The 27,782-nt window shown below is 43.5% G+C and overlaps 1 protein-coding gene across 1 annotated transcript in view; it reads right to left on the bottom strand.

Annotated features, from left to right (window-relative positions):
* DNAH10 (dynein axonemal heavy chain 10) overlaps positions 1 to 27,782 on the bottom strand; it is a 147,016-nt gene that overhangs the window by 79,653 nt on the left and 39,581 nt on the right. The window contains exons 16-29 of the mRNA XM_082667915.1: positions 24,799 to 24,963; positions 23,964 to 24,171; positions 20,844 to 21,000; positions 17,301 to 17,777; positions 17,043 to 17,201; positions 14,003 to 14,119; positions 13,811 to 13,919; positions 12,828 to 13,000; positions 10,201 to 10,412; positions 8,971 to 9,124; positions 6,562 to 6,795; positions 4,717 to 4,839; positions 2,491 to 2,724; positions 749 to 972 (exon numbers count right to left, since the gene is read on the bottom strand). Of these exons, the coding sequence (XP_082524041.1) occupies positions 749 to 972; positions 2,491 to 2,724; positions 4,717 to 4,839; positions 6,562 to 6,795; positions 8,971 to 9,124; positions 10,201 to 10,412; positions 12,828 to 13,000; positions 13,811 to 13,919; positions 14,003 to 14,119; positions 17,043 to 17,201; positions 17,301 to 17,777; positions 20,844 to 21,000; positions 23,964 to 24,171; positions 24,799 to 24,963 (2,746 nt within the window). The remainder of the gene's footprint in view (positions 1 to 748; positions 973 to 2,490; positions 2,725 to 4,716; positions 4,840 to 6,561; positions 6,796 to 8,970; positions 9,125 to 10,200; positions 10,413 to 12,827; positions 13,001 to 13,810; positions 13,920 to 14,002; positions 14,120 to 17,042; positions 17,202 to 17,300; positions 17,778 to 20,843; positions 21,001 to 23,963; positions 24,172 to 24,798; positions 24,964 to 27,782) is intronic.

A 27,782-nucleotide genomic window follows, 5' to 3' on the forward strand; every position in this document is an offset into this window, starting at 1 on the left:
GGCGTGGTTCAGCTCGGTGCTTGGAAGCTTCTAGGCCACAAAAATCAAAGAATGGTTGAAAATCATCAACTAATTTAGAAACAACTTTACCCGTTAACCTACACATAGAATCCACCTTAATGAACACCTGGTCTCTGGTGGGTCACTAGGTTCTCACACCTGAGCTCAGAATCCCCTGGGATATTGTGAAAACCCAGATCCCTGGGCCCCACCCTGAGAATTTCTTTCCTTTTTTCTGATATCTATTTGCTTGTTTGTTTGTTTTGGCTGCACCAAGTCTTAGCTGCAGCACGCGGGATCTTAGCTGCAGCACGCGGGATCTTAGCTGCAGCATGTGGACTTCTCGGTCGCAGCATGTGAACTCTTAGTTGCGGCATGCATGTGGGATCTAGTTCCCCAATCAGGGATTGAACCCGGGCCCCCTGCATTGGGAGCATGAAGTCTTACCCACTGGAGCAGCAGGGAAGTCCCTCGAGAATTTCTGCTGGGGCAGGTTTGGGATGGGGCCCAGGAATATGCATTTCTAACAGGCTCCCAGGGACCCTGATGCTGCCGGTCCGGGGACCACACTTTGAGACGTGCTATACGAGGTGATCCTTACAGGACAGATATACATCAGCTTATTTAGCTACGGCAGGAAAAGAAAACCTCATTTGAAATGTCAGTTGATCGACTCCAAACCTTGAAAATTGATTCATGATGACCACACATACGATAAAGTAACACACAATCACATTCACAGTCTTACCTGGCTCTGTCTTCACGGTATCTAAAGATAGCCTCTTTGGTAACTAGCCTGTTAGTTCTTCGCATCTCATTCAAAATCGCTGTCATCCAGTCCTCCACGCGCCCCTCGGCCCGGATGACCTTCCGGAACTCCATGACCTCTCCTTCTGCTGAAGTCATGGCAGACACCAGTTTTTCTCCACTGTCCCCGTCATTAAACCTCAGCAGTGCTATGTTGTCGTACATCTGCAATACAGTGAGAGAAGCCACCCTGTAATACCTTCCCTGGGTTCTGGAATCAAAGAACAGCCTGCAGTGCCTCATCACACATCAGCGCTGCCAGGATGCCAGCAATAGCATCAGAGACCACATGCTAAATAGATGTCCATTCATTCAATGACTAACGTTCATTGGGTACTTTCGCTTATCCTGAACTATGCAAAGGTCGGTGGTAGATTAAACAAAAAGAAAGAGAGAGAAGACAGACTCCCCCCCAACACACACACTTGAGATTCTAGGGTATATGCTGATATAGAGAGGTATTTGGATATACGGACCAGCTGAAATCAGCATTCACCGAAGGAAAAGTGTTGCATTAAGTACTTGATCCTTAGTGCTTTATTTATTTGGAATAAAGGAATTGCTCGAAAACACTGGTTCTCCACCACGGATGATTTTGCCCCCAGGGGACACTGGGCGCCCTCTGGAGACATTTTTGGTCGTCACAGCTGGAGAGGGATGCTCCTGGCATCTTTTGGGTAGAGGTCAGGGATGCTGCTGAACATCCTACAATGCACGGGACAGCCCCCCACTCCCACCCCCGACACACACATATACACACAGAGAGAGAAAAAAATTATTTGGCCCAAGATGCCAATAGTGCCAAGGCTGAGAAACCTTGCTCTGGGCTGATACTAAATATAGAGCTTTGATTAGTTGACCAAAGATTACTCCTGGCCCAGCTCTGATTCTCTATCATAAGAGATAGTTTTGTCTGTTGTGTTTCCTGCCATTCAATATCGCTCACAGATACACATAAGTTTATGTAAAAGTATGAAAACATGGGCTGGAAGGAATCACATCATAGCCATGATAGTGGCTGCCTCTTGAAAGTGGAGGAAGAACTGTGAACGGGGATGGAATGAAGAGTATGTCAACTTTATCTCTACAAATTTATTTTTCAAAAAAAGAGACAAAGCAAATATGACTAACTGGTAATAAGAGTGTCAATTCTGGGTGGCAGATAAGGTTCTTTAGCCAACACTGTAAGTCAGGCACTGTTCTAAGTACTTTACAAATATTAACCATTTAATCTTTATAAATTTTTATAATTGGAGTTATCTGCATTTACAGATAAGAAAACTGATGCCCAGAGAGGTTAAGGAACTTGCCAAAGGTCACACAGCAAATCCATGTAGAGTCAGGATTCGAACTCAGACAACCTGGCTGGAAGTGCTATACCACTATCCTGTATTGTCTCTCTGCTTACTATATTAGTCTTTGTGTGTTTCTGTATTGTTTTAGTTTCTCTAAAAAATGTTGTTTGGGGGACTGTGGAAAAAGAGCGACAGATAGCAGCTGAGTGCTGGTGTGGCTTCAGACGACAGTGGATTTCATCAGATTTATGCTTCAAATAAAAACCCCAGCAGCGGTTCACAGTCTTAAACCCCTGGGTTGAACCGAACTGTGTAGAAGACTTGAATACAACAAGCTGCAGTTACAGAGCTTACGCCACCCCTCCCCTGGGAGCCCCGGGGGGCCGACCTTGATCATGTGCTCCTGGACGCAGAGGGGGTCACTGCTGCCCAGGATGCTGAGCAACTCGTCATCAGAAATGAAGAAGAACCTGGGGAAGGCGTTCCTCTTGGAATCCAAGTAGTCGTTCAGGCTCTTCTGGCACCTCTCCAGGCCCTCGCTGATGTTCTGCAGGTCTTTGAGGCGGTTCGGGGCCTCACAGCATCTCTTGATCACGGGGTCTTTCAAGGTCTCGCCCATGATCTGGACAAGGTCAAGAGGACAGCTGTCAAGCCAGGGAAGCAGGAGCCCGGCCCCTGTCCCGGGTGGGCATCTGCCAGGGTCCAGGCACAACAGAGCAAACCCGACAAACCAGAACCCCGCCTTCAGGGAGGCCAAATTGGCAAAAACTGTTAAGTGTTTAAATAAGCACCTTCAGGGACTTCCCTGGTGGTCCACTGGCTAAAACTCCACTCTCCTGATGCAGGGGGCCCGGGGTTCAATCCCTAGTCAGGGAACTAGATCCCACGTGCCGCAACTAAAATCCCACATGTGGCAACAAACATCCCGCGTGCCACAACTAAGACCCGGAGCAGCTAAATAAATAAATATCTATTTAAAAATTTCAAAATAAATAAGTAAATACTTTCTAACATACTATATATACATAACTTACTTATTTCCGATGTTTATTTTTTTTCCATCTTCCCGCTAGAAGGTCAGCTGCCCTGAGAAGAGATCTTTCTGTCTTTTGTTCAGTGTTTCCCCAAGTGCCTACAACAGTGTCTGCACACAGCTGACCCTCCATCAGCATTTGCTGGGTGAATAAAGCCAGCAGTTTCACTCGGAGCAATTTGTATGCACCTGAATATTCCCCACTCTATATAATGGCAAAAACATAATGATAAGAAAGGAAAAGAAAGAAAAGGAAATAGTCTACATGTCCAACGAGAGGGAATTAGGTCAAAATTTGCTGTGACAATTTAGATGTTTATTTATTGACATATATGATGAGGATGTTAAATTTTAAAAAGATCATACTGATAAGAATCCTATTTCATAGAATAATTACATATTTATTGATATGTTTACATAGGAATTAACAAATTCTGGAAAGATACATGTTGAACTATTGAAATGTTTATCTTGGGCGTGCGATTGTAGCTATTTTTTCCTTTCTTTTTCTTTCTTTCTTTTTGCTTTTTTATAATGTCTAAGTCCTTCTATATAATGAATAGGTATCTGTTGCATAACTTTTTTAAGTTTCAAAAAAAGCTTATGCAGATGGATAAGAAAAAAAATCATAAACTCTAATGGACAAAAGAGATCCAAAACGGGAGCTGGCTGCCCGTAAATGGAGAATACAACAGCATCGCTGAGTAGCAAAGTACCTGGGCTTTGAGGTCAGGTGGGCTGGGTGAAAATCCTCACCCCACTAATTACTAGCAGCAGTGACCACTGGTACCACCCTTTCTGGAAGGACTTTAAAATGAGCATAGTCTCTCATGGGTAATTTACTTGTAAACAATCTATCGTAAGATACCCTAAATATGGAAAAATCTTTAGACACAAACTGCAAATTATTTATGAAAGCAAAGAATTTCGCTTCAAACAAGATGTCCAGTTACTAGACAATAATCAACTAAATTAATGTCAAGCCACTCACCAGAACATATAAAGGCATTAAAACATTTTCTCAGATAGTTTCATAATATAAACTATGTTTCTTATAATATTAAGAGAAAATGATAAGATAGGATTATATAAAATATCTTTATTAGCGTGTTTTTAACCCATATACATAGAAAAAAGATAAAAGAAATATATATTAAAGGCGATAGAACTATGGAAGATACATTTTCCCCTGCTTTTCTACATTTTCCCAAGCTTTTTACAGAAGTACTATTTTTTCCTTTTTTTTTTTTTGCCATGCGTCATGTGGGATCTTAGTTCCCAGACCAGGGATCGAAACCACACTCCCTGAAGTGGAAGCGCGGAGCCCTAGCTACTGGACCACCAGGGAATTCCCACAAGTACTACTTTTATAATAAAAAATAAATATGAAAACCTTGTGGTGCCATAGGCCAGTGGCTTAAGATCAAACAGAAATTTTTACTGAAGAGATTAAGTTCATATATAATGACAGAAAAAATTGAGAAGCTACTAATAGACAAAATACTACATGCAAATATGTAAGTAAAAGTATCTCAAATCACTGTTCTTCTTTCAAGACTAAAACAGAAGCCAGTCACTTGCCCTTTTAAATACTTTATCGATGTTGTCAAACTTCTTTGCTTCATCTGGAAGTTGTGATCTGATATCTCCACTAATAAAGATGCTTTCCAGATACATCCATTTTCTCTGAACCAACATCCAAACCTGTAAATGCACAATGTTATCATCAACACAGGTTCCCAGGTACCTCGAGGTGTGTATGGCAAAATCCCACCTTAACACGGGAGAGATTTAAACCAACTCAGGTCATAAGACTTTCCAGGCAAGAGGGCAGAGTGAGTGCATACACTCCTTTCCAAATATATAGGAATGATAGAGGAAGCATAGCTAAATATTCTAAAATACACAGCTACACTCAAAAGCAAAAGAAAACTCTCCACCCCAGCCTGGGACAGGGAGGAAGCTTCTAGTTGTGAGCAGGGATTGGAGCCCCGTGACCCAAAGGACAAACCGTGCAGAAGCCCAAGCAAAAACTGATCCAAATACTACATGACCCACAATTCCACTCCTAGGCATAGACCCAGAAGAACTGAAAACAGGGACTCAAAAAGTAGTTGTACACCAACACTTAGAGAAGCACTATTTCATGAACCAAAAGGTGGAAACAACCCAAATGTCCATCAACAGGTGAACGGGATACACAAAATGTGGTCCATCCACAAAATGGAATACGATTCAGCCACAAAGAAGAATGAAGCACTGACACATTCTACAACATAGATGAACTTTGAAAATATGATTCTAAGTGAAAGAAGCCAGACACAAAGGCCACATACTATATGATTGCATTTACGTGAAGTACCCACAATAGGTAAATTCACAGAGACAGAAAATAGACTGATGGTTGTCAGAGGCTGGAGGGAGGGGAAGTAGGGAGTAATTGCTGTTTAATGGGCATGGGAATTTCTTTAGAGATGATGAAAATGTTCTGGAACTAGATAGAGGTGGTGGTCGCACAACATTGTGAATCGACTAAATGCCACCGAATTGTGGACTGTAAAACGGGTAATTGTATGTTCCATAAATTTCATGTCAATTAAAAAAATTTTGTCCTAACAAAGAAAAAAAGCAGTACTATATCCAGGCTAACAGATGCCACTAATAAAAAGTAATAGAAAATCCACACAGCATTGTAAATCAACTACACTTCAATTTAAAAAATTAAATTAAAAGTTTAAAAAAAGTTTCAGTAATAGACAAAAAACAAATTTAAAAAAGCAAGTGACGGAAGCCCATGCATGACCACACTCCTAGCCAGGGAAGCAGGCCTGGCTCCATCCCACCCCAAGCTCAGGGTGTGGCAAGTATAAGGCACTTGCCTAGGTCTGAGGAAGAAAACAAGGCAGCCACACAAAACTGGTGAAATGAGCCTGGGTTGCTCACAGAGGTCTGGACACAAAGCAAGAAAGCCCTACACCCCCTAATATAAGAAAAATCAAAGTCACACAGAGAAAAAACCCCTACCATGAAAGAGAGTCACCAAAAAAAAAAAAAAAAGTGGTGGGGGGGACTCTGTCCTAAGAAAATAAAAAGTAGAAGGAAATCAGAAAAGAGCTTTAAATATGTTTAAATTCTTCAATGTGATACAAGAGGTGAAAGCATTCTTGCAACAAGAACAGGACAGAATTAAACAAGAATAAGGACATATGAAAAAGCACTGATTAGGAGTTGTGGAAATTAAAAATGTATTCATTGAAATTAAAACTCAGATTGATGCTTCTAATCATCCCTCCCCCCAAAATAAATCAAAGACAGAAAAAGTATGAAAGAGGATCATTAGTTTCTGTGCACAAAATATTCTCATACAAAGTTTCCTTCCTGCTATGAATCTGCACCTTTCCATCTTTCGTGCATCTTTTTTCTCACCTCAATGACTTCCCCTATTAGAGAAAGCATTTTCTCCCATTTGTGAACAGTCTGCAGAAAAGGCCCCACAAATCTGCTTCCTGAGATGCTTTGCAGGTTGAAAGTGTTGTCATCCAGGCACTGGATAATATCATCAACAGACCCCAAGATGTAGCCTCGCTCCTGGGTGCCTTTGTAATACTTGACGACGGTAAATTTCATATTTTCCCATGTGTCCAGGATTTCCTTCACAGCCTGGCCAGGAATATGAAAAGAATGATTCAGGCACAAGGATTGAAAAAACAGAACCCCAACCCAACAGCAACTTCCTGAGTTTGCCATGGATCAACTCAAACCCAGACTTCCAGTCAGTGTTCCAAATAAGCAGAGATTCTGGTAATCCTAGTCATCATTTACCAAGCACTTGCTCTGGTAAGCACGTGCCATTCACGATCTCCTTAGTCCTCAAAGCACCTCAGTGAGGGAGGGATTATTATTACCCACACTTTACAGAGGCGGGAACTGGGGCTCAGAGAGGGGTCAGCTTGCCACGTTCACTCGGCTACTGAGTGTCAGAACCAGGGTCTAAATTCTGTAATCTGCCTCCACTCTACATCCTCATGAGATCCTGCCCCTCTGTTTACTCTACTGTTAAGCAAGAAAATCAAATTACAGGGTTTCCCCGGGGGCGCGGTGGTTGAGAGTCCGCCTGCCAATGCAGGGGACACGGATTCGTGCCCTGGCCCGGGAGGATCCCACATGCCGCGGAGCGGCTAGGCCCGTGAGCCACGGCCACTGAGCCTGTGAGTCCGGAGCCTGTGTGTCCGGAGCCTGTGCTCTGCAACAGGAGAGGCCACAACAGTGAGAGGCCCGCGTACCACAAAAAAAAAAAAAAAAAATCAAATTACAAATTAATATGCCTATTTTTATGACATTTTCAAAAACACCCTGTCAATATTTATGCATATGTGTATATAAAAGTATGTGTGTATATAGGTGGTGTATATGTGTGCATATGTATGTATGTATATTATGGGTATATGTATGTGTATATTGTGTCTGTGCATACGTGTGCATATATGTATGTGATACGTGTGTGTTTATGTACATGTATATAGGTGCATGTTATGTGTATATATGTGTGGGCATGTATGTACATGGGCATACTACTCATGTATGTGGATGTGCGTGTATATTTTATACATCCGTGTGTATGTGTATCCATGGATATATGTGTACATGTGTACATATGTGTATACATGTGTGTATGCATTTTTTTGTTTGGTTGTGCCACTCTGTGGCATGCGGGATCTTAGTTCCCCAACCAGGGATCAAACCTGGGCCCCCTGCAGTGGAAGCGCAGAGCCCTAACCACTGCACCACCACAGAATTCCCTGTATATGCATTTTAAAGTGTTAAAGGAGGGACTTCCATGGTGGCAGCAGTGGTTAAGAATCTGCCTGCCAATGCAGGGGACACGGGTTCAATCCCTGGTCAGGGAACTAGATCCTGCATGCATGCTGCAACTAAGAGTCCACATGCCACAACTAAAGATCCCGCATGCTGCAACTAAGAGCCCACACAGCCAAAAAATTAAATATTTTTTTAAATAATAATAAAAAAATAAAAATAATAAAGACAATTTATCTTCAGGTGGTAGAATTATGAATGATTTCTCAGTTTTCTACCTGGAACACCCATTATTTCTTTTTTTAAAAAAAAAATATTTATTGGGCTTCCCTGGTGGCGCAGTGGTTGAGAGTACTGCCTGCTGATGCAGGGGACGTGGGTTCATGCCCCGGTCCGGGAAGATCCCACATGCCGCAGAGCGGCTGGGCCCGTGAGCCATGGCCGCTGAGCCTGCGTGTCCGGAGCCTGTGCTCCGCAGCGGGAGAGGCCACAACAGTGAGAGGCCCACGTACCGCAAAAAAAAAAAAAAAAAATTATTTATTTATTTTTGGCTGTGTTGGGTCTTCGTTTCTGTGCGAGGGCTTTCTCTAGTTGCGGCAAGCGGGGGCCACTCTTCATCGCGGTGCACGGGCCTCTCACTATCGTGGCCTCTCTGGTTGCGGAGCACAGGCTCCAGATGCACAGGCTCAGTAGTTGTGGCTCACGGGCCTAGTTGCTCCGCGGCATGTAGGATCTTCCCAGACCAGGGCTTGAACCCGTGTCCCCTGCTTCGGCAGGCAGATTCTCAACCACTGCGCTACCAGGGAAGCCCCCACCCATTATTTCTTTAATAAATAAGTCAAGAGTGAAACTATAATTAAGAACTACAACATTTAACTGGGGCAGAAATTCTATTTCTAGAACAGATCATTCTTTCTTGCTCAAACATAACAGGTATCAGGGCAAACGGGTCTTCTCTCTGAATTAAAAAAAAAAATTCTCTTTTTTTTCTGTACCGTTTTACAACTAAAATAGTCCTACCTTCTCAATGGCTATCTCCTTGACGGCCGACGTCACAATCTCATTGAGAACATCCGTGTGTGTGTGAAGCTCCATAGCAAACATGTTTTCCAAGGTGAATGTTTCAGTCATTTCAAACATCACGCCTGTTTTCTGCATCAGCTCTTTCCAATGCCTAAAGGTGCATCCACATTAAAACCTTTGCCTACTCACTTTAGTGATGGATTCAATTATTCCCTCTTTAACCCCAGGATAAAATCCCATTATAAACACTTCTTGTAATGGAATTTGGAAATAAGAGGACATCACTGGAATTATCTGTCCAAAGTTTTCCAAGATCCCACTGGCTGCCGGAATTAAACCCAGGAAACAACATCTAGAAGATATTTTCTTAGATGGCTAGTCTTCACTACCACCTAAGAAGATACACAACTTTTCGTTTGTTGGTAACTGCCTCTGCACGGTCTCTAGACGGGTGATCCCGACCTCTCCTGGATCACTCAGCCCGTCTGAGACCCTGGTGCAAATTATGAGCACTCGTGTATTGGATAAACATTCAGCAAGCACTAACGCTGTGCAGGCAGTGGGCTGTCTGCTGGGGGTTCAGAGTGACTCAGAGGCAAGGCCCCTGCCCTGGGGAACACTGCCAGCGACTTGGGGAGACAGTCAGGGACCGATAAAACAAATCTATAAATTAAATAACCGCAACTTGGGGAGACAGTCAGGGACCGATAAAACAAATCTATAAATTAAATAACCGCACACTGTTTCGAGCACTGTGAAAAAAAACGCAGAGTGATAAAGTTAAGAAGGGGGAACAGGACAGACACAGCACCAAGCAGCGCTGCTCTTGACCCAATCTGGCCTCCTTTGAAGGGTCACATTTGCCCACTTTTATGGTCCCATGTATATGGGATGAATGCAATAGGGCAGCTAAACATGGCGCTGGACCGGCAGAATGCCAGGAACCCAGCATACAAGCAGTAACCGTAGAATCACTGATTTTTGCTGTGCACAGAGATGGTCAGAAAGGAGAATCTACCGCTTTTTCTCTCTCTAGTCCCAGGTCTAGTGCAGGAGTTGATATAGGAGAATCCTTGTGGTTGATAATTTAATGGAAACTTTACATAGAAGCGATATTATAGAAATATGACTTGCGTATTTCTAGCCCTGCGTTGCTGTTGGAATCTCGTCCTTCAGCATCAGAGCTAAGCAAAGACATATTTTAAAGTACAAGCTCCTCCCACAAACCTGTCTCTTAAAGCCTCGTGCTTCAAGTCGAGCAGCAAAGGAATCGAGTCTTTGAACGCCTTCATTTTTGCTTCCAGGTGGTAGGCCACTGATAGACTTCGGACCTGCCGGGGCAGCTTTCTGAGGGACTTGAGAAAACCTTCAATTCCTTCCTGGAGAAACTGAACATTGAGGTTGACCCAGAGTGTCTGAGACCATTCTTCCTTTGCAACCTGGAAACGGGCAAGAAATACTCCCATCAACAAGACCCCTTTGGAAACTCGAAGGTGGCTCTACCGGGAGAGCGCATTCTTAACCCTTGGTTATTCTCACTTCTCTCCAAATATCATCACCCAGCTCCCCAAAACAACCTCAAATCCGCAAAAGAAAGATCGATTCCAAGGCTCTAAAACGTAAACAGAACATTCCAACTTTTTGAAGCCCTCACAAAAATAATGCTGTATCCGAGGATGTTTACGATAGAGAAACATGTCTTCCTTTCCTTCAGGGAAAAGGAAGAAGCAGGATGTCAGAAACAGGTATTTTTAAATCAGGAAGTCACTTGGGTCTTAAATATGTACTTCATTCAGGCGCTGTCCTTTACTGATAAAAGAAGCTAAGGTTACGAAATACCTACAATTTAGATAATCCTGCTTGGTTATCATAAAGAAAAGACTTTGTATTCCAGCTCCCTGAGATTTAATGTAAACAGTACCATCTCGTGTAAAATTTACCATCTTGTAGAGCTGGCATTCGCAACCTGTGACATCCAGGCTTGACAGAGTTGCTTGAGTCATGAAATATATTTGACAGGAAATTATGTTAATTGATGAAATACGTGTATGATTTTTTTTTTTTTTTTTGGCTGTGTCGAGTCTTAGTTGCGGCGCGCGGGATATCTTTATTGAGGCATGTGGGACCTTTCATTGTGATGCACAGGCGCTTGGGCTCTTCGTTGCGGGGCGCAGGCTTCTCTCTAGTTGTGTGCTCGGGGTTTTTTCTCTCTCTAGTTGTGGCACGCGGGCTCTCTAGTTGAGCTGCGTGAGCTCAGTAGTTGTGACGCATGGGCTTAGCTGCCCTGCGGCATGTGGGAACCTAGTTCCCCAACCAGGGATACGACCCATGTCCCCTGCATTGGAAGGCGGATTCTTTACCACTGGACCACCAGGCAAGTCTCGTGTATGATAATTCTTTAAAGTGTAGATGGCACTACATATGACGTATTTACATTTTTTCGTTTCTCTTCTTTTCTTGCCTTCTAGAAAGATATTAAAAGCTCCAACTGTTTTTTGGATTATTTTGAGATGACTCCCATGATTCATTACCTCCTTTTTGCAAAAATTTAATGAGAAACAAATTAGAAAGAAATCATCATGAAATTAAGTACCTCTTGGAGTTTCTACCCCTAAATATACAACCAGTCAGTCACTATCATAATGCCTTTCCTTCATCCACCCTCCATGCCTTTGCCTGACACTCTCTCCACTGGGCGCATTTGTCAAAACCACAACTATGGTTAGGCCCACAACCCCACGTTTATCAGGACCCAACACCTACACCCGGGCGGCCAACCACGATTGCTCAAAACTCAACCTTGCCCACAGCCTCAGTCGAAATCCAGGACCGTGTGGGCACCATCCGTCACCCCGCATCTCCTTGGCCTCTTGCTCCCCATTCTTCTAGAGGGTCATTTCACCCCCACTCCACCATCCTCAACCAGCCAGCATCCCCACCCACGGTCCCCTCTGCTGATGACCTTGCTGTGTACAACCCTGGGGAAGCGGACGCGATCAGAACAGAACGTCCAACATCTCCCGCTAGAAGCATCTCTGTGCGTAGGCTCTGTCCTCCCCATATGACGGTCGATGAGTCTGCCTCTTATTTGAGGCCACCTCTTGATCCCATCCCTTTCCCACCTACTCAAGGACACCAGACATGAAGACTCCCTTCTCCCTCCTATTACCTGCGTCCCCTCCTTACTGGATCACTCCTATCAGTACACAAACTCACGTTGTAATTTCTCCCACCTTAAAAGAAATGTATCCCGACCCCACGTCCCCTCCACCCATCACTCCTCATCTCCCTGCTTCCCTCCGTAACAAGACTCACTGGAGGAGTCATCTACACTTGGCGTTTCTCAGGCCTCTCTTCTCTTTCTCTCTGGTTTTCCTAAGCTTTATGGAGGGTTCACGGGTGTACAATAAGCCACACATATGTCAAGTGTACAGCTGGGTAAGTTTTGACATGTGCGCACACCGTGAGACCATCACCTCCGTCGAGATAAGGAACGTATCCATCACCATCACCCTGGGTGGTCTCCTCCTGCATCTCTGTAATCACCCCCTCCCACCCTTCTCCTTCCACCCCACCCCTAGTCAACCACTGACCTGCTTTCTGCCAGGAACATGTACAGTGGCAACCAGGACATTCACAATGTTGGGCAGCCTCACCTCCATCGGGTTCCAGAGCTCTCTCCACACCCCAAATGGAAACCCCGTATTCATTAGCAGTCACTCCCCACGACCTCCTCCCGAGAGCCAAAGTGAGAGTTTCTATGAAATCTGCCCCAGGCTCTGTACGATTGCGGCCTCAAAGTCCGCTGAGTTGCATTCCCTCCAGCGAGGCCCAGTCTGTGGGTGGACGCTTACCTTTAGTGCTTCATAGAGCTCGTAAATGGCCTTCAGCCCGCTCATTTCCTTCTGCACTTTTAGCAGCTCCGGGTACATCGTAATTGGAAGATCAAAAAGCTTCTCAGCATTCGCCAGCTCCTGACGGTTCTTTTCGTGTCTCATCAGCTCTTTTTCAAAAGTGGCTAAAAGGCCTACTCCTAGTAAATAAGCAGATAAATGAATGCATACAAATTTTTTAATTTAATTTTTATTTCATACTGGAGTACAGTTGATTTACAATGTGTTCATTTCAGTGCACAGCAAAGTGATTCAGTTATACATGTATCTATTCTTTTTCAGATTCTTTTCCCATATAGGTTATTACAGAGCATTGAGTAGAGTTCCCTGTGCTCAGTAGGTCCTTGATTATCTATTTTATATATAGTGGTGTGTATAATCCCAAGTTTCTAATTTATCCCTCCCCTCTCCAACTTTCTCCTTTGGTAACCATAAGTTTGTTTTTGAAGTCTGTGAGTCTGTTTCTGTTTTATAAATAAGTTCGTTTTGAATACATACAATTTTAAGGTATACAAAATTGAATAAGAAATCATGAACAATATGCAAAACTATCATCTCATCCATAGAAGCCAACCAGGAAGACAAACTTAGAATGACCAGACTTTATCTTGCCATCATTCTAACTAAAACCAGAGGGCCAGTTACTTGTGCAAGCTCCTCCAGTTAGAAAGTCCTGTCTCCTGAGCGTTCTCGCTCTAAGTGGTCTCAGCTTGGTCTGCAGATTAGAATCCCCACGGGAGCTTTAAAAACCTTGAAGTCCAGACCACTCCCCAGACCAGTGGAATCAACTCTGTGGACCTGGTGCCCAGGCAGAAGTGGTTTTTAGAGATCCCCAGAGGAACCCAGTGTACGGGCAAGGTTACACACCACTGCTCCATCCCATCTTCCCATAAAATTCTTAAGCAAAACACATTCAAATGCCTCAGTAAGACCAACGTGAATACCCTTACCTCTATCAAGATCTTCACCAACAGAGCTAGGGCCTTCATGATAAAAACGCCTTGCAAAGCCCTCTATCTGCTGTCTGTAGTTTAATATTTCACCTCGAGTGATCTGAGAAAAGCAGGGTTGCGTTAGTTTAGCCCACTGGATATTTTTCAACATCTTTACTCGGAAAGTAAAGCGTTTCAAGGTACCTCTGTGAATGTTCTCTTTATACCTCCCAGAGTATGCTCCACATTCAATGCATCATTAAACAGATTTGACCACATGCTCTCAGTCTTGTCAACCAGTTCTTTCTCTGCATCGGAAGGCTAAAAAAAAAAAAAAAATTGAACAAACAATAAATGATCAGCAGTTTGGAAATGAAATTTCCGGTCAAAGCTTCTGCTTTCCAGGACTTCTGCTTCTGCGTAATGGCAGGCTAGGTCATTTGAACAAATGCTGGTTGAATTATACAAATTAGATATTTATAATAAAAATAAAATCAGGAGAAAATAATTTTTTAAAAGAGATAGATGACATAGGCAGAAAGAGAGAGAAATAACCTAGAGAGAAAAAACCTTCATAAAGTAAAACCGAGCTTCAAATCAACCTCATCTCTGATTAAAATAAGGTTATCTTGACCTGTTAACACACCCAGCTGTGTTGTCATAAGCAAAACTAAATCTCCCATGATGAAACATAACATCATCTGGAGCCTCCAATTCTCCCTACAATTTGTCATATATGATGTCCAGAACTCAATCAGAAATAACAGGACAATAAGGATACAAATGACTTGAAGGAAACCAAGAGATACACAGACAGTATAAGCAGACAGTAATGGAGTTCTAAGACATAGAATTCTAAATAATGTTACTTGATAAAGAAAACAAAAGACAGAACTGAAAATTTTGACTTTATTTTAATTATAAAAATATAAATTTTGCATACTGTGCATTTTTCTTTTTACCTTTGGAGGATGCTAGAGAACTAATTTATTATTCTGAAAACATGTAATTACAGGGTAAATAACCTGCCCTTGTTATATAAACTGTATCTCAGGGTAAACATAGTTTTTTAAGGAAAAGTTTCTCTTTTTTCATTTTTATTATTTTTTTATTGAAGTATAATTGACAATACTATGTTAATTCCAGGTGCACAACATAGGGATTCGTTATTTCTATACACTACAAAATGATCGCCACTACTGTGCATTTTCTGATGAGAGGATCTCTAGCTTTCAGCCAAGGCTAATGCTCAGTGAAGGTGATTAAAGCACTCAAGCAGTGTAAATTCTGAAATACAAATTTTATGCAAATTCAGGCTTATAACAGCTCTTTGTTTCTCCCTTCTACTTTGTTTTTCCAGTGGATTCTTTTCTAGGTATTATGTGATGCAGAGCATGCAAAATTTTGCATACAATTTCAAGGAGATCCCAGATACCCTCAAACTCATCCACAGACTTTCTAAAGGTCTTTGAAACACACATTTAACAACCCTAAATAAAGACAATTGAATTATTATCTTCTACCAGTTTCTTTTATCGTCTTATCTCTCTTCTTCCCCCTTATCATTTTTGCAACAGCCATTTATTTATAAAAGAAAATTAACATAAAAAAAAAGAGGTGCTTCCCTGGCGGCGCAGTGGTTGAGAGTCCGCCTGCCGATGCAGGGGACACGGGTTCGTGCCCCAGTCCGGGAAGATCCCACATGCCACAGAGCTGCTAGGCCCGTGAGCCATGGCCGCTGAGCCTGCACTTCCAGAGCCTGTGCTCCACAACGGGAGAAGCCACAACAGTGAGAGGCCCGCGTACCGCAAAAAAAAAAAAAAAAGAAAGAAAGAGGGAAAAACCAAAATAGTGTGCAGTTACAGACCAGTCGACAAAAAACACTATTTGATCCATGCAAGATCGAGAAATAATCTCTAAGTTGTCATTATTCTAAATAACCATGCTTTACATTTAAATTTTATTACTTAAAGTCATAAACAATTGACTTTATTGTATATTTGAGAAGTCTTTCTGAAAAGGGCTTTAGAATTCAACCCAACCATAAAAAGCTTCAGAAAAGAGTTCGCTTAAAATAAAATAAAAACAACTATTAAAGAAATTTGGTGCATATCCTTTTGGGTGTATTGAGAAAAAAATTAATATGCAAGTCATTTTTGGTGGGTCTATATACTACAAATTTTCTATGTAGTAAACATGGTTTATATATAAACTGTAAATTTATCCAACTAATTTATTGAAATAATTCCAGTGAATTGGAACTGCTAGGACTAAGGCTATCCAAAATTTATAGTTTGAGTTCAAACTAGATTTCCCCTACTATTAATATATAGATGGGACCTCATCAATCTTGTCCCCCAGTGTTTATGTGGGTCTGTTTCCTGAAACTGTAGAAATGTTAGATTTTTAATCTTTGGTAATATGATATTACAAAGAAATGGCTTTTCTTCTGTTATTGTTCAGCTCAGTCATCTTCATAGATGCTTAATCCTTACTAGTCACTTGTGTTATTTCATTTTCTTCCATTTTTTTTTTTTCATTTCCCTTGGTATATCAGTGTCTTTGTTACTGGTTTGTAAGAACTCATTTATGACTAAGGATGTTAACCATTTGTCATGCAATACAAATGAAATACCATATTTTACTGCCATCAATTTAATATGGTGTTTTGCATTTTGGTTGTGTATTGAAATATAATCATGTTGTATTTTTAAAAAATAAAATAGGGCTTCCCTGGTGGCGCAGTGGTTGAGAGTCCGCCTGCCGATGCAGGGGACACGGGTTCGTGCCCCGGTCCGGGAAGATCCCACATGCCGCAGAGCGGCTGGGCCCGTGAGCCATGGCCGCTGAGCCTGCGCGTCCGGAGCCTGTGAGGCCACAACAGTGAGAGGCCCGCGTACCGCAAAAAAAATAAATAAATAAAATAGGAACTTCCCTGGCAGTCCAGTGGTTGGGACTACACGCTTCCACTGCAGGGAGCACAGGTTCAATCCCTGGTCAGGGAACTAAGATCCCACGTGCCGCACAGTGCAGCCAAAAAAATTTTAAAATAAATAAATAAATAAATAAAAACAAAAACACACAAAGGAAGGAAGGAAGAGAGGGAGGGAGGGAGGGAGGGAGGAAGGAAAGAAGGAAGGAAGGAAGGAAGGAAGGAAGGAAGGAAGGAAGGAAGGAAGGAAGGAAGGAAGGAAGGAAGGAAGGAAGGAAGGAAGGAAGGGAGAAAAGGAAAGAGTTCACTTACAGAGAGACTGTACATCGCCATGGTGCGGTACCTCTCCTGGACATCCCGGTATCTTAGTTCCATCACTAAAGATTTACTTTTAATTTCTGCGATTGTTCCAAGGACAAACTTGAGATCTTCAAGGGTACTGGGGCTCTTCTTCAGGTTTTTGGTCAGGAACTATAAAAGAGAGTTCAAAGTGACACTGAATAAGCATAGAGGAAAAAAATATAGCGCTGAATGAAGCCCAGAAGATCATGAAACCCGGGGCCCTACTACCTCTATCTCTTCGTGCAGATTATGGAGCTCCTCTCTGGCTGACTCATTAAGGAGCTTCCCAAGTGAAACCACCCAGGACTTGGCATTTTCCTGTACGGTGTTCGCCAGGGGTCCAAGCTGAAGGCGGATGCAGTGCTCATCCTTGATCAAGGGGTGATGCATCACTTCAGAGGCGATTCTGGAATAGAACTGCAACTTCTCATCATAGGCAACACAAGGGGGCTTCTTGGCAGCAAACTTCTCCATCACGATGGCTTTGTCCAGTTTCCAGAGCGGTCGGTACCGCTTCCATTTCTGCAGGTACTTCATAAGATTGATCAGAATCCTGTGGATGTTCTGGGGGATCATAACGGCCTGCTCAATTATCTGAGGGTTCTGAGAAATATCATTGTAAAAGTTGATTGTAACAAGTTCTTCTTCCTCTCCCTTCTGAGGGGGGCATTCTATGCAGCTGCCATTCATCCAGCGAACAAAATTCTGGCAAAATAAGAATTGGGGGAAAAAAGACAGTCCTTCAGTATCTATTTTGCTTCCTATGTACATATGTTCAGTAATAAGTCTTGCTAGTAAGGGATCTCACTTTATTATTGATAAGCTGTGCTAGGTTGCAAAAAATCACCACAATCCTTTGTTCCTTCCATCAAGAGATTCTGTCTGTTGACAAAATGGTCTATTGGGAGTACCTATTTTCCCACTCTGGGCTAGCCTGTGACTTGACCAACAGATAGGGGAAGTGGCATTATGCAAGGTCCAAGCCCGGGGCTCAAGTAGCTGAGCAGCTTCTACTCTCATGCTCTTGAAACCTTGCAGCCACCAGATGCACGAGCTTCAGCTAGCCTACGTGATGATGGAGCCCCAGGAGAACCGAGGCTCCCCAGGCAACAGCCAGCCAATCATCAGACATGTGCTTGAGCACAGCCAAGTTCGGGTGTATAAAACCACATTAGTTTCCAGTGTCCCAGCACAAATCTGTCATTGGACGTCTCCCTGCTGTACAGTCAAGAGCCCCTCTTCTTTCAAGCAAACCATGGGTGGTTATACATAACATCTCTGAACCGTAGTCTGGCCACCTGTAGAATGGGAATAACAACAATTACTAATTCTACTGCTCGCTGTAACACTAACACCAAAACTGATAGCTAACGTTTATTGAGAGCTAATTGCCAAGTGCTGTGTCAAGTGCTCTACGTGTTATGCCATTTAATTCTCCCAACCCACTCTAGAACATGGATCGTATTATCATTTCCACTTAATAGATGAGGTAATTCGGTCCTAGTTTAAAGCTTTTGCTCATTGTTTGCAGTCACGAAATATGAACCCTGAAGCTCAAATAGTGCAGTCAGGCCGACTTAAGTCACCTTCGCCGTAAGTGTTTATCTGCAGAGATGTTTGTTAATGAAAGGCATTTCCAACACTTTCCAAGAGGACAGGTAAAAATTCTTTTCATTTAAAACAAAGCACTGATAAAAATATAATAAAAATAAATAAAAGAAAGCATTTATGAAGATAAAATAACAGTCTTCACCACAAAGCCTCAAGCCCATCTATGGCAGGGGTGGGAATAAATTGGCAAGAAAAACTAGGATTAACATCCATAATGTTTCACAAAGAGTCTCTCCTATTTATTTACCCCTTGGAGATTGTTTTGTTTTCCTGTTCAAAGACTTGGTAATGTAACACCTAAAAGTTAAGAGAATGTATATGACTGAGGTTTAATAAATGACCTATTTGCACAGATTATAAAACATGTGCAATTTATTCATTAATTTCCAAGTACAGTGAAATGAAATTCCCTATTTGTAATATCTACACTTAGTTTTACGCTAAAAAACATGCCTGAGGGCTTCCCTGGTGGCGCAGTGGTTAAGAATCTGCCTGCCAATGCAGGGGACATGGCTTCGAGCCCTGGTCTGGGAAGATCCCACATGCCACAGAACAACAAAGCCCGTGCGCCACAACTACTGAGCCTGAGCTCTAGAGCCCGCGAGCCACATCTACTGAGCCCACGTGCCACAACTACGGAAGCCCGCGCGCCTAGAGGCCGTGTTCCTCAACAAGAGAAGCCACCGCAATGAGAAGCCCACACACCGCAATGAAGAGTAGCCCCCGCTCGCCGCAATTAGAGAAAAGTCCACGCACAGCAACGAAGACCCAATGCAGCCAAAAATAAATAAATAAATTAATTTAAAAAATTTTTTTTAAATGCCTGAGATATGTTTGACTTTCTGAACAAACCAAGTGAAAAGAACGATATTAGTGTCTTGAGGGGGTGTGACATCTCTTATGCACAAAGATGGCCCTATTTTCCCAATGTTGGTAAGACGTAAACTTTGGGTTATTTGCCAACTGACAGTCATTTGACAAGCACTGACTGAGTGCCAATTATGTGTTAGGCGCTGTGCGAGGTTCTAGGGGCTCCAGAGTGAACAGACACACAAAGTTCATGGTGTTGTGGAACTTGCATTCTAGTGGCATGAGCTAGTCAAAGCATGAACGAGCAAGTAAATAAATAAGAAAAGGTCAGATAGTAATATGGGCTAGGAAGAAGATGGAGTAGGGTGATGTAATAGAGAAGGACCAGAAGGGGCCAGCAGGTCAAGGTCTGGGAGGCAGAAGGTTCCAGGCAGAGGGAACAGGGGTGCCACTATTTCAAGGAGGAAGTGGTGTTACCTGCTGGAGGTGCATTAGGCTGGGGCACAGTGGGGTGTGTACAGGTAGGAGCTGATCAGAAAGGTAGGCAGGTGCTAGATTGCAGAGGGGCTCATAGACCAGAATGAGGAGTTTGGATTATGTTCTAAGTGCAACGTGAAGTCATCGGGGGCTTTTATACACGGATGACATGAAACGATTCACGTTTTTAAAGGATAATCCTGACCACCTGTGGAAACATTACTGCAATAGTTCAAGTGAGGGACGATGAACTTGGGATGGACTGGTAACGTGGAAAAGGAGAGAAGCGGGGAGATCAGAGGCGTGTTTGGGGGAGCGAGTCAACCAGACTTACCGACGGGCTGGATATGGGTGGATGGGAGAAAAGAGGGATCAAGGATGGCTCCCAGGGTTTTGACTCAACCCCTTGGGTGGATGTTGGCGCCGTTGCCTGAAGTAGGGAAAATGGGGGCAGGACCAGGCTGCACATTGGAAAGCCAAGAATTCCATCTTGTACTCGCCAGGTCTAAGGTTCAAGGGGAGACAGCCGGTCGGCGACTAGAAACATGTGTTGTGTAGTAGAGAATTCTGGGTTGGAGATGGAAATGTGGTGGGCTTGCCTCCATAGGGTTGGTAATAACGGCCACGGGACCGGTCGTGAGGATGCACAAAGAAGATAGAGAGGTGAAAGGGAGCCGGCATCAAGCCTTGGGACACCCCCAAACTTCAGAGATTTACAGAGGAGGAGCCAGGAAGAGACTAAAGCGGTCTGGACAAAGGACAGGGTGGAGCCTGTGTTCTTGACCTCCTGGGTCCCCTGCTGTCCGCAGCTGGCAGGCCCAGCCCTCTGTGACAAGGGGTCAACCAGGAAACAACACACAGTTCCGATCCTACCTTGGTCACCTCCACACAACTTCGGACACAGTGGACGCACATCTTGTCAATCTCGCTTGCGCTGGGGTGCAGGATGATCTCGGGCGCTGTCAAAATGGTTTCCATTTGGAACAAAGGGACGTTTCCAAGGATTAAAGAATTAAAAGACTGCAAATTCCTAGGAGGGGTTAATAAAACAGACTCAGTACTCAGCAGCGTGAAAGATATCCGACAGCGGGTGAAAATGGCTAGAGTCCCAGCCGCCACCTATAAAAAGCCTGCGACAAGGAATAACACATTCTATGGCTGTAATGGACAGTGTGGGATGAGTTTCATTATGTACCCTTTTTATGGCCCAAATTTTACAAATAGTTCATTTCTACTTTGGGGAAGTTAGAATACCTATTAGTTGGAAGATACTTAGTAATGGTAACTCCAAAAAGCTGTTTGACTCTGGTTCAGGAAAAATGAACACTCATGTCCCCACTCCGCCTGGCCCACCAGACTCTGTCCTTTCCAGGATTACACCAGGGACAACACAGGGATGGACACTTCATTAGCCTGCAAACCAGTCTTCCTCTTCCCCCCATCCCCAATTCAGTGATTCCTACAGCCAGAGAGCATATAAAACATGCAACTCGGGTTTCCCTGGTGGCACAGTGGTTGAGAGTCCGCCTGCCGATGCAGGGGACACGGGTTTGTGCCCCAGTCCGGGAAGATCCCACCTGCCGCGGAGCGGCTGGGCCCGTGAGCCATGGCCGCTGAGCCTGCACGTCTGGAGCCTGTGCTCCACAACGGGAGAGGCCACAACAGTGAGAGGCCCGTGTACCGCAAAAAAAAAAAACAAAACCAAAAAAAACCATGCAACTCTTCTCTCTCTGAGAATAAATGCAAGCTGCTTCCAGGCTCTTCACGATCTGGTCCCTGCCTGCTCAGCTTCCTCTCCTACGCACTCCCTTCACTCTCTTTATTCCTTCCTTCTGTTCCTCCCACGTGGCCTCCAGGTCTGTACACTGGCCTTTGTCTTCCCCCAGGAAGCTCCTCCCCTTCCAGCTTTGCTCCTTAGATTCAGGGCTCCGCTACAGCATGGCCTCTCCGTGGCCTTTCTTGACCACCCAATCACAACAGCCCTTCCAGTCTCTCCCTGGAACATTATTCTGCTTTATTTCTTTCACAGAGAATATTTATTTCCTTGAGTCTTGCATCTCTCTCCTATGAGGATGGAGAAGCTCCAGAAAAAGAGGGGCTTTATCTGGTCCAGTGCCTGGTCCAGTCCAGGCTCTAATAAACCTTGGAATGAATGAATGAGTGAATAGATGGACTGATGGGTGAATGGATGAATGGATCAAGGGAAAACGTAGTGTATTAGAAAGAGAAAACTCAGGAGGTAGCCCTGTACGAGGGGCTGCTGTTTTTTTTTTTTCGGCTGTGCCAGGCGGCTTGTGGGATCTTAGTTCCCCAACCAGGGATCGAACCGGGGCCCTTGCCAGTGAAAGCGTGGAGTCCTAACCACTCGACCGCCCAGGAACTCCTAAGGGGCTACTTTAAGAGTCAAAGTTAGAAGCAACATTAAAAAGCAAATGAAATATGTAGAAAACAGATTTATTTAAAGGCTCAATGAAGTGAAGTTTGTCAAACTGCACCCAGGGGACTCCCCTGGTGGTGCAACAGTTAAGAATCCACCTGCCAATGTAGGGGACATGGGTTCGAGCCCTGGTCAGGGAACTAAGATCTTGCATGCTGTGTGGCACAGACAAAACAATTTTTTTTAATTTTTTAAATTGAATAATAATAACAAAAATTTTAAAATCATAATGAAGAAGTTTTTTAAAAACAACAAAAAATGAAAGAGGAAAGAGAAGAGGAAATATACTTTTTCAGGAGGCTAAGATCAGAAGGGAAATTAGAGAAACTTCTTCTGGGGTTCTTCATAAAAAAAACATACGGGACTTCCCTGGTGACTCAGTGGTTAAGAATCTGCCTGCCAATGCAAGGGACACAGGTTTGAGCCCTGGGCCGGAAAGATCCCACATGCCACAGTGCAACTAAGCCTGTGTGCCACAACTACTGAGCCTGCACTCTTGAGCCCATGAGCCACAACTACTGAGCCCACGTGCCACAACTACTGAAGCCTGCGCGCCTAGAGCCCATGCTCCGCAACAAAAGAAGCCATCACAATGAGAAGGCTGCGTACCACAACGAAGAGTAGCCCCTGCTCAATGCAACTAGAGAAAGCCTGTGCGCAGCAACAAAGACCCAAAACAGCCAAAAATAAAAATAAATAAATTTATTAAAAAAAAAGAAAACATATGACAAAATGAACACCACCCTTGTCAATGTGGAGGTAATAGCAACAGTGATGAATTTCATAGGCCGGTTTTTTAGAAGGACCCTAAGCCAATGTGAAGTCCAGGCACTTAGCTCCCGGCCAGTCTGAGCTGCAGAGCTGTGGAGCTCCAGGAGGGAAGGGACAGCCTCCATGTGTCTGAGGCTAGCACACACAATAAGCATTCTACACATACGTGATGCCCATTCTGGCCAGGGGTTACTTTAGACCTTCGGGAAGAGTTCATGCATCGTATATCCTTCAAATCAGCCTCTCTCAGTGTAAGTGAAGGCGTCATCTGGGATTTTGTTAAATACTGAGTGACAGCAATTCTCTGTTGCCAGTTGAACACAGACATGTGTATGTCTTTCAGACAGTGGGGAGAGGGATAATTTCCTTTTCTGGATGTTGAGGGACCTAACAAGAAGATGAGCCAATATGACACTTTGTACTATAGTATCACCACAAATTACAATTCTGCCCATAATGAACCTCTTATTCACCAGAATTTCATATTATTATCTTTTAAAGGTTATTTGTTGGGACGTCCCTGGTGGCGCAGTGGTGAAGAATCCTCCTGCTGGGCTTCCCTGGTGGCGCAGTGGTTGAGAGTATGCCTGCCAATACAGGGGACACGGGTTCGTGCCCCGGTCCAGGAGGATCCCACATGCCGCGGAGCAGCTGGGCCCGTGAGTCATGGCCGCTGAGCCTGCACGTCCGGAGCCTGTGCTCCGCAACGGGAGAGGCCACAACACTGAGAGGCCCGCGTACCGCAAAAAAAAAAAAAAAAACATGCAATATGAACATTAACTTACTTCAGGATGAGCTTTGTCAAGACCTCGTAAATTCTATTTTCCCAGTATTCGTAGTAGGAGGCCAGCTTGGGGGCCTTGCCCGTGTTGGTGTGGATAACCAGCCCCTCGACTCTGGTCAGTAGAGGCCCAATGGCAAGATACCACCTGACCATGTGGTCCACATCTTTGGCCCTTTCTTGTTCAATGTGCTCAAAGAATTCCTTCATGCCTGCAGTGGAAGACACCTGTTACAGCTCTTCACAAACACGGGAAGGGACATTACTCAAGAAGCAACCCAAACATTAGCTGTATATCTTGCAAATATGAAAGCAGCCTCCAATCTTGATCAAAAGCAGAAAATAAATCAACACCACCCGAAGCGAGACACATCCAAAGCAAAAAATACATGACAACATGGGAATGAATGCCACTTGTGCATGCTTTGCCTTTGGGCAATCTTGCTTGTCTTAAATTGCTTGTTAACTAATCCTGAACTCCTTGGTGATTAGTCCAAGACAGCTTAAAATACCCTGTTTGAACAAGTAAATGTGAGCCCATAAAACACAGTTCACCGTACTGTTACAAAGTTATTGACAAAAGTACTACTGATTTTCATAGACTTAGGGATTTGTAAAACTATGTAAGCAATACATAAAACACGGCAAAAGCTAAGAATTACCCATGATCTTTTCAAGTAAATGCCTGAGATTATGACGCATGTTTTTATTCCATTTGTGGAATAAACTGTGTGTGTGTGTGTGTGTGTGTGTGTGTGCGTGCGTGTGTGTGCGCACAATCATACCCAAGAGGTTTTTCCATTCCTTCCATAATCAAAGAAACAAGAAGTCAGATCTACCTGGGAGTTCTTCCTCACTTTTAGGTGCTGGATACTTAAAGAGATTTATGGATTCTATTAAGGTAAGTCTCGAAGAAATGTCATCTGCATTCTTATGAATCTGGTGGATGAGGGACTCAAATTTCCCAACGGCCTGTTTGCACCGAGTTATGTAGTCAGCAATACCTTTGGAGAAAAAGACAAAGAACAAAAGAAAGATAGCTGGCTTTCAACTCTTCCTTTCCATATCCCTCCCGCCAACATCCCTTCACAGGAAGGATCGTGCTCCTTCCATCCCCTTGGGTTTTTGAGGTGACAGAGATCCACGTGGTCCCTGGGGACTGGAACAAGGAGCCGTTGCTCAGGATCAAGCAAATGATACATTTCTTCTCTTTGCTTTTTAGCATCATCGTATCTGAAGCGCGGTGGGGAGAAAGAGGAGGTACGACCCTCTTGCCTTCTCATTGCCATGGCAACACAAACCCTCCACTACATGCAACCCTGCCTACAGTTAGGCAACCCTCTGGCCTGTTGCTTAGAAAAGTAAACAGCAAGAATGTGAATAGTAAACCCAAGTTAAGCACTTATGATCAGCTGGGCGGTGGCCTAAGCATGTGACGTTGATTACATGATCGAATCCTTACAACAGCCCTATGAATTGGGTACTAAGATTATGCCCATTTTACAGATGAGGAAACGGAGCCTCCAAGAAGTTGAGTCACATGGGTAGAAGCTGGACTTTTAATCCAGAGGTTTCACGCTGGAAGCCACAGTCCAAACACACATGTTCTCTGTACAAAGGAGAAGGGAGGAAGGGGAGAAAAGGAAATGACAACGAAAAACGGGGAGAAGATTTGGAGCAACGGAAGGGAAAGAGGAAGAAGGAAAAAAAATAGCATAAATGCCTTGTTTATTTTTAAAAGTAAAGGAAGAAGAAGTATGTACTTTTCCTTATTACTCCTGCTAAATACAACTAAGAACCCTGCACATTAGCCATAAAACAAATATAAGACGTTGAAAGGGGGAGAGACAGCCAACCAGCGGGGACCCCAGGATCCGAGGAATGACGTGGTGATGAGGGCCCTGGGATCTTTTTCCTGGGATCTGTATCCCAGACCTGGAGCTGAAGGAGCCGGCGACCCATAAGTGCCCATGGGTACAGACACACATGCACCCAAAAAAGGCCTCAAGAAAATCCTGTTTTCTCTGACCAAAGGACCAGGAGAGGGACACCCTAGCAAGACAAAATTTTAGACAGTAACTGCTCTGCTCCAGCCAAACACCACAGATAAAAATGTGACCCTGCCCTCACCCATGCCAGAAGGGCCAGGTGGAGGGGGCCTAGACTTCCACCCTCAGAATGTTATAATGAGGTGCCCCAAACCCCTGTCCCTTATGCCTGCCGTGGTGGCATCAGAGGAGGCCATGGAGGTAGATGGGACTTTCACCTCCACGGTCCAGCCACGAGCACCGCCCCCTGCCACCCCACAGTGTCAGTGGAGACTGCCGGGGGGCTGGGACCCCCACCCCTCCCAGCAGTCATGTGGAGCTTCCCCTCGACTGTCAGTGAAGGCTGACTAGGGAACCTGGATTTCTACTTCCACCTGACAGTAACAAAGGGGAAATCAAGATATTCTCAGAAGGGAAACTAGGCGATTACGTCACCAGCAGACCTATGCTGCTACAGCATAGGGTGTAAGGATGGCCACAGGGAGTTCTGTAAACAGAAAGGACCCAGTAAGAGAAAGACCCTGGGAACACCAGGGAGGAAGAACGAGTACAGTAGGTAAAAATAGAGGAAAATACAATAGCTTTTTCCTTCTCTTCTTGAGCTTCCTAACTTAGGTTTGATGGTTGCAGCAAAAATTATAACACTGTCTGTTGTGGTCCAAAATGTATTTAGAAGAAATATTTAGATAATTATACCATAAGTGGGAGAGGGTAAGGGGAGTTAAGGTTTCTATACTTCACTCAAACCAGTAAACTGTAATGTTATGTATATGTAACCTAGAGCAACCACTAAAAAAATGCTATAAGAACACTATAGATAAATCAAAATGGAATTCGAGAAAGTGTTCAAGTGGCCCATGGAAAGGCAAGTAAAAGAAAAACAGAGAAACAAAAAGAACAAGCAGAAAACAAAAAGACTGACAGACTTAAGCCCTAACAAACCAATAATTACATGAAATGTAAATGGTCTAAACGCACCAAGACAGAGTAGGTTAAAAACATGACCCAACTATATGCTGTCTACAAAAAACTCATTTCAAATACAATTCTATCAGCAAGTTGAAAGTAAAGGATGGAAAAACATATACTGTGCAAACATTAATCAAAGGAAAACCAGAATGGATATATTAATATTAGGTAAAGAAGACTTTAGAACAAAGAAAATTATCAGAGAGAGTTGAATATTATATAATGATTAAAGGGTTTAATTCATAAGAAGACATAGCAATCCTAAACTTGTATGCATCAAAACAACAGAATTGTAAAATATGTGAAGCAAAAAATGATAGACCTGAAAAAAGAAATACGTAAATCCATGATTATAATTGGACATGTCAACATTCCTCTCTCAGTCATTGACAGAACAACTAGACAGAATATCAACAAGGATATAGAAAAACTCAACAACATCATGAACCAACAAGGTTAATCAACATTTATAGAACGTTTTACTCAGCAAAGTAGAATACATATTCTTTTCAAGTGGCCACAGAACATAAAACAAGATAGACTATATCCTGAGCTGTAAAACAAACCTCAACAAATTTAAAAGAATTGAAATTATACTGAGTATGTTCTCCAACCACAGCAGACTCAAATTACAAAACAATGACAGAAAGATAACAGGGGACATCTCCAAACACTCTGAAACTAAACAACACACTTTTAAATAATCCCTGAGTCATGGAGGAAGTCTCAAGGGAAATTTTTCAAATACACTTAATTGAATAAAAATTAAAATACAACTATCAGAATCTGTGGGACACAGCTAAAGC

The sequence above is a fragment of the Grampus griseus genome (genome assembly GCF_964374135.1).
Source record: "Grampus griseus genome assembly, chromosome: 12".
NCBI classification, from domain to species: domain Eukaryota; kingdom Metazoa; phylum Chordata; class Mammalia; order Artiodactyla; family Delphinidae; genus Grampus; species Grampus griseus.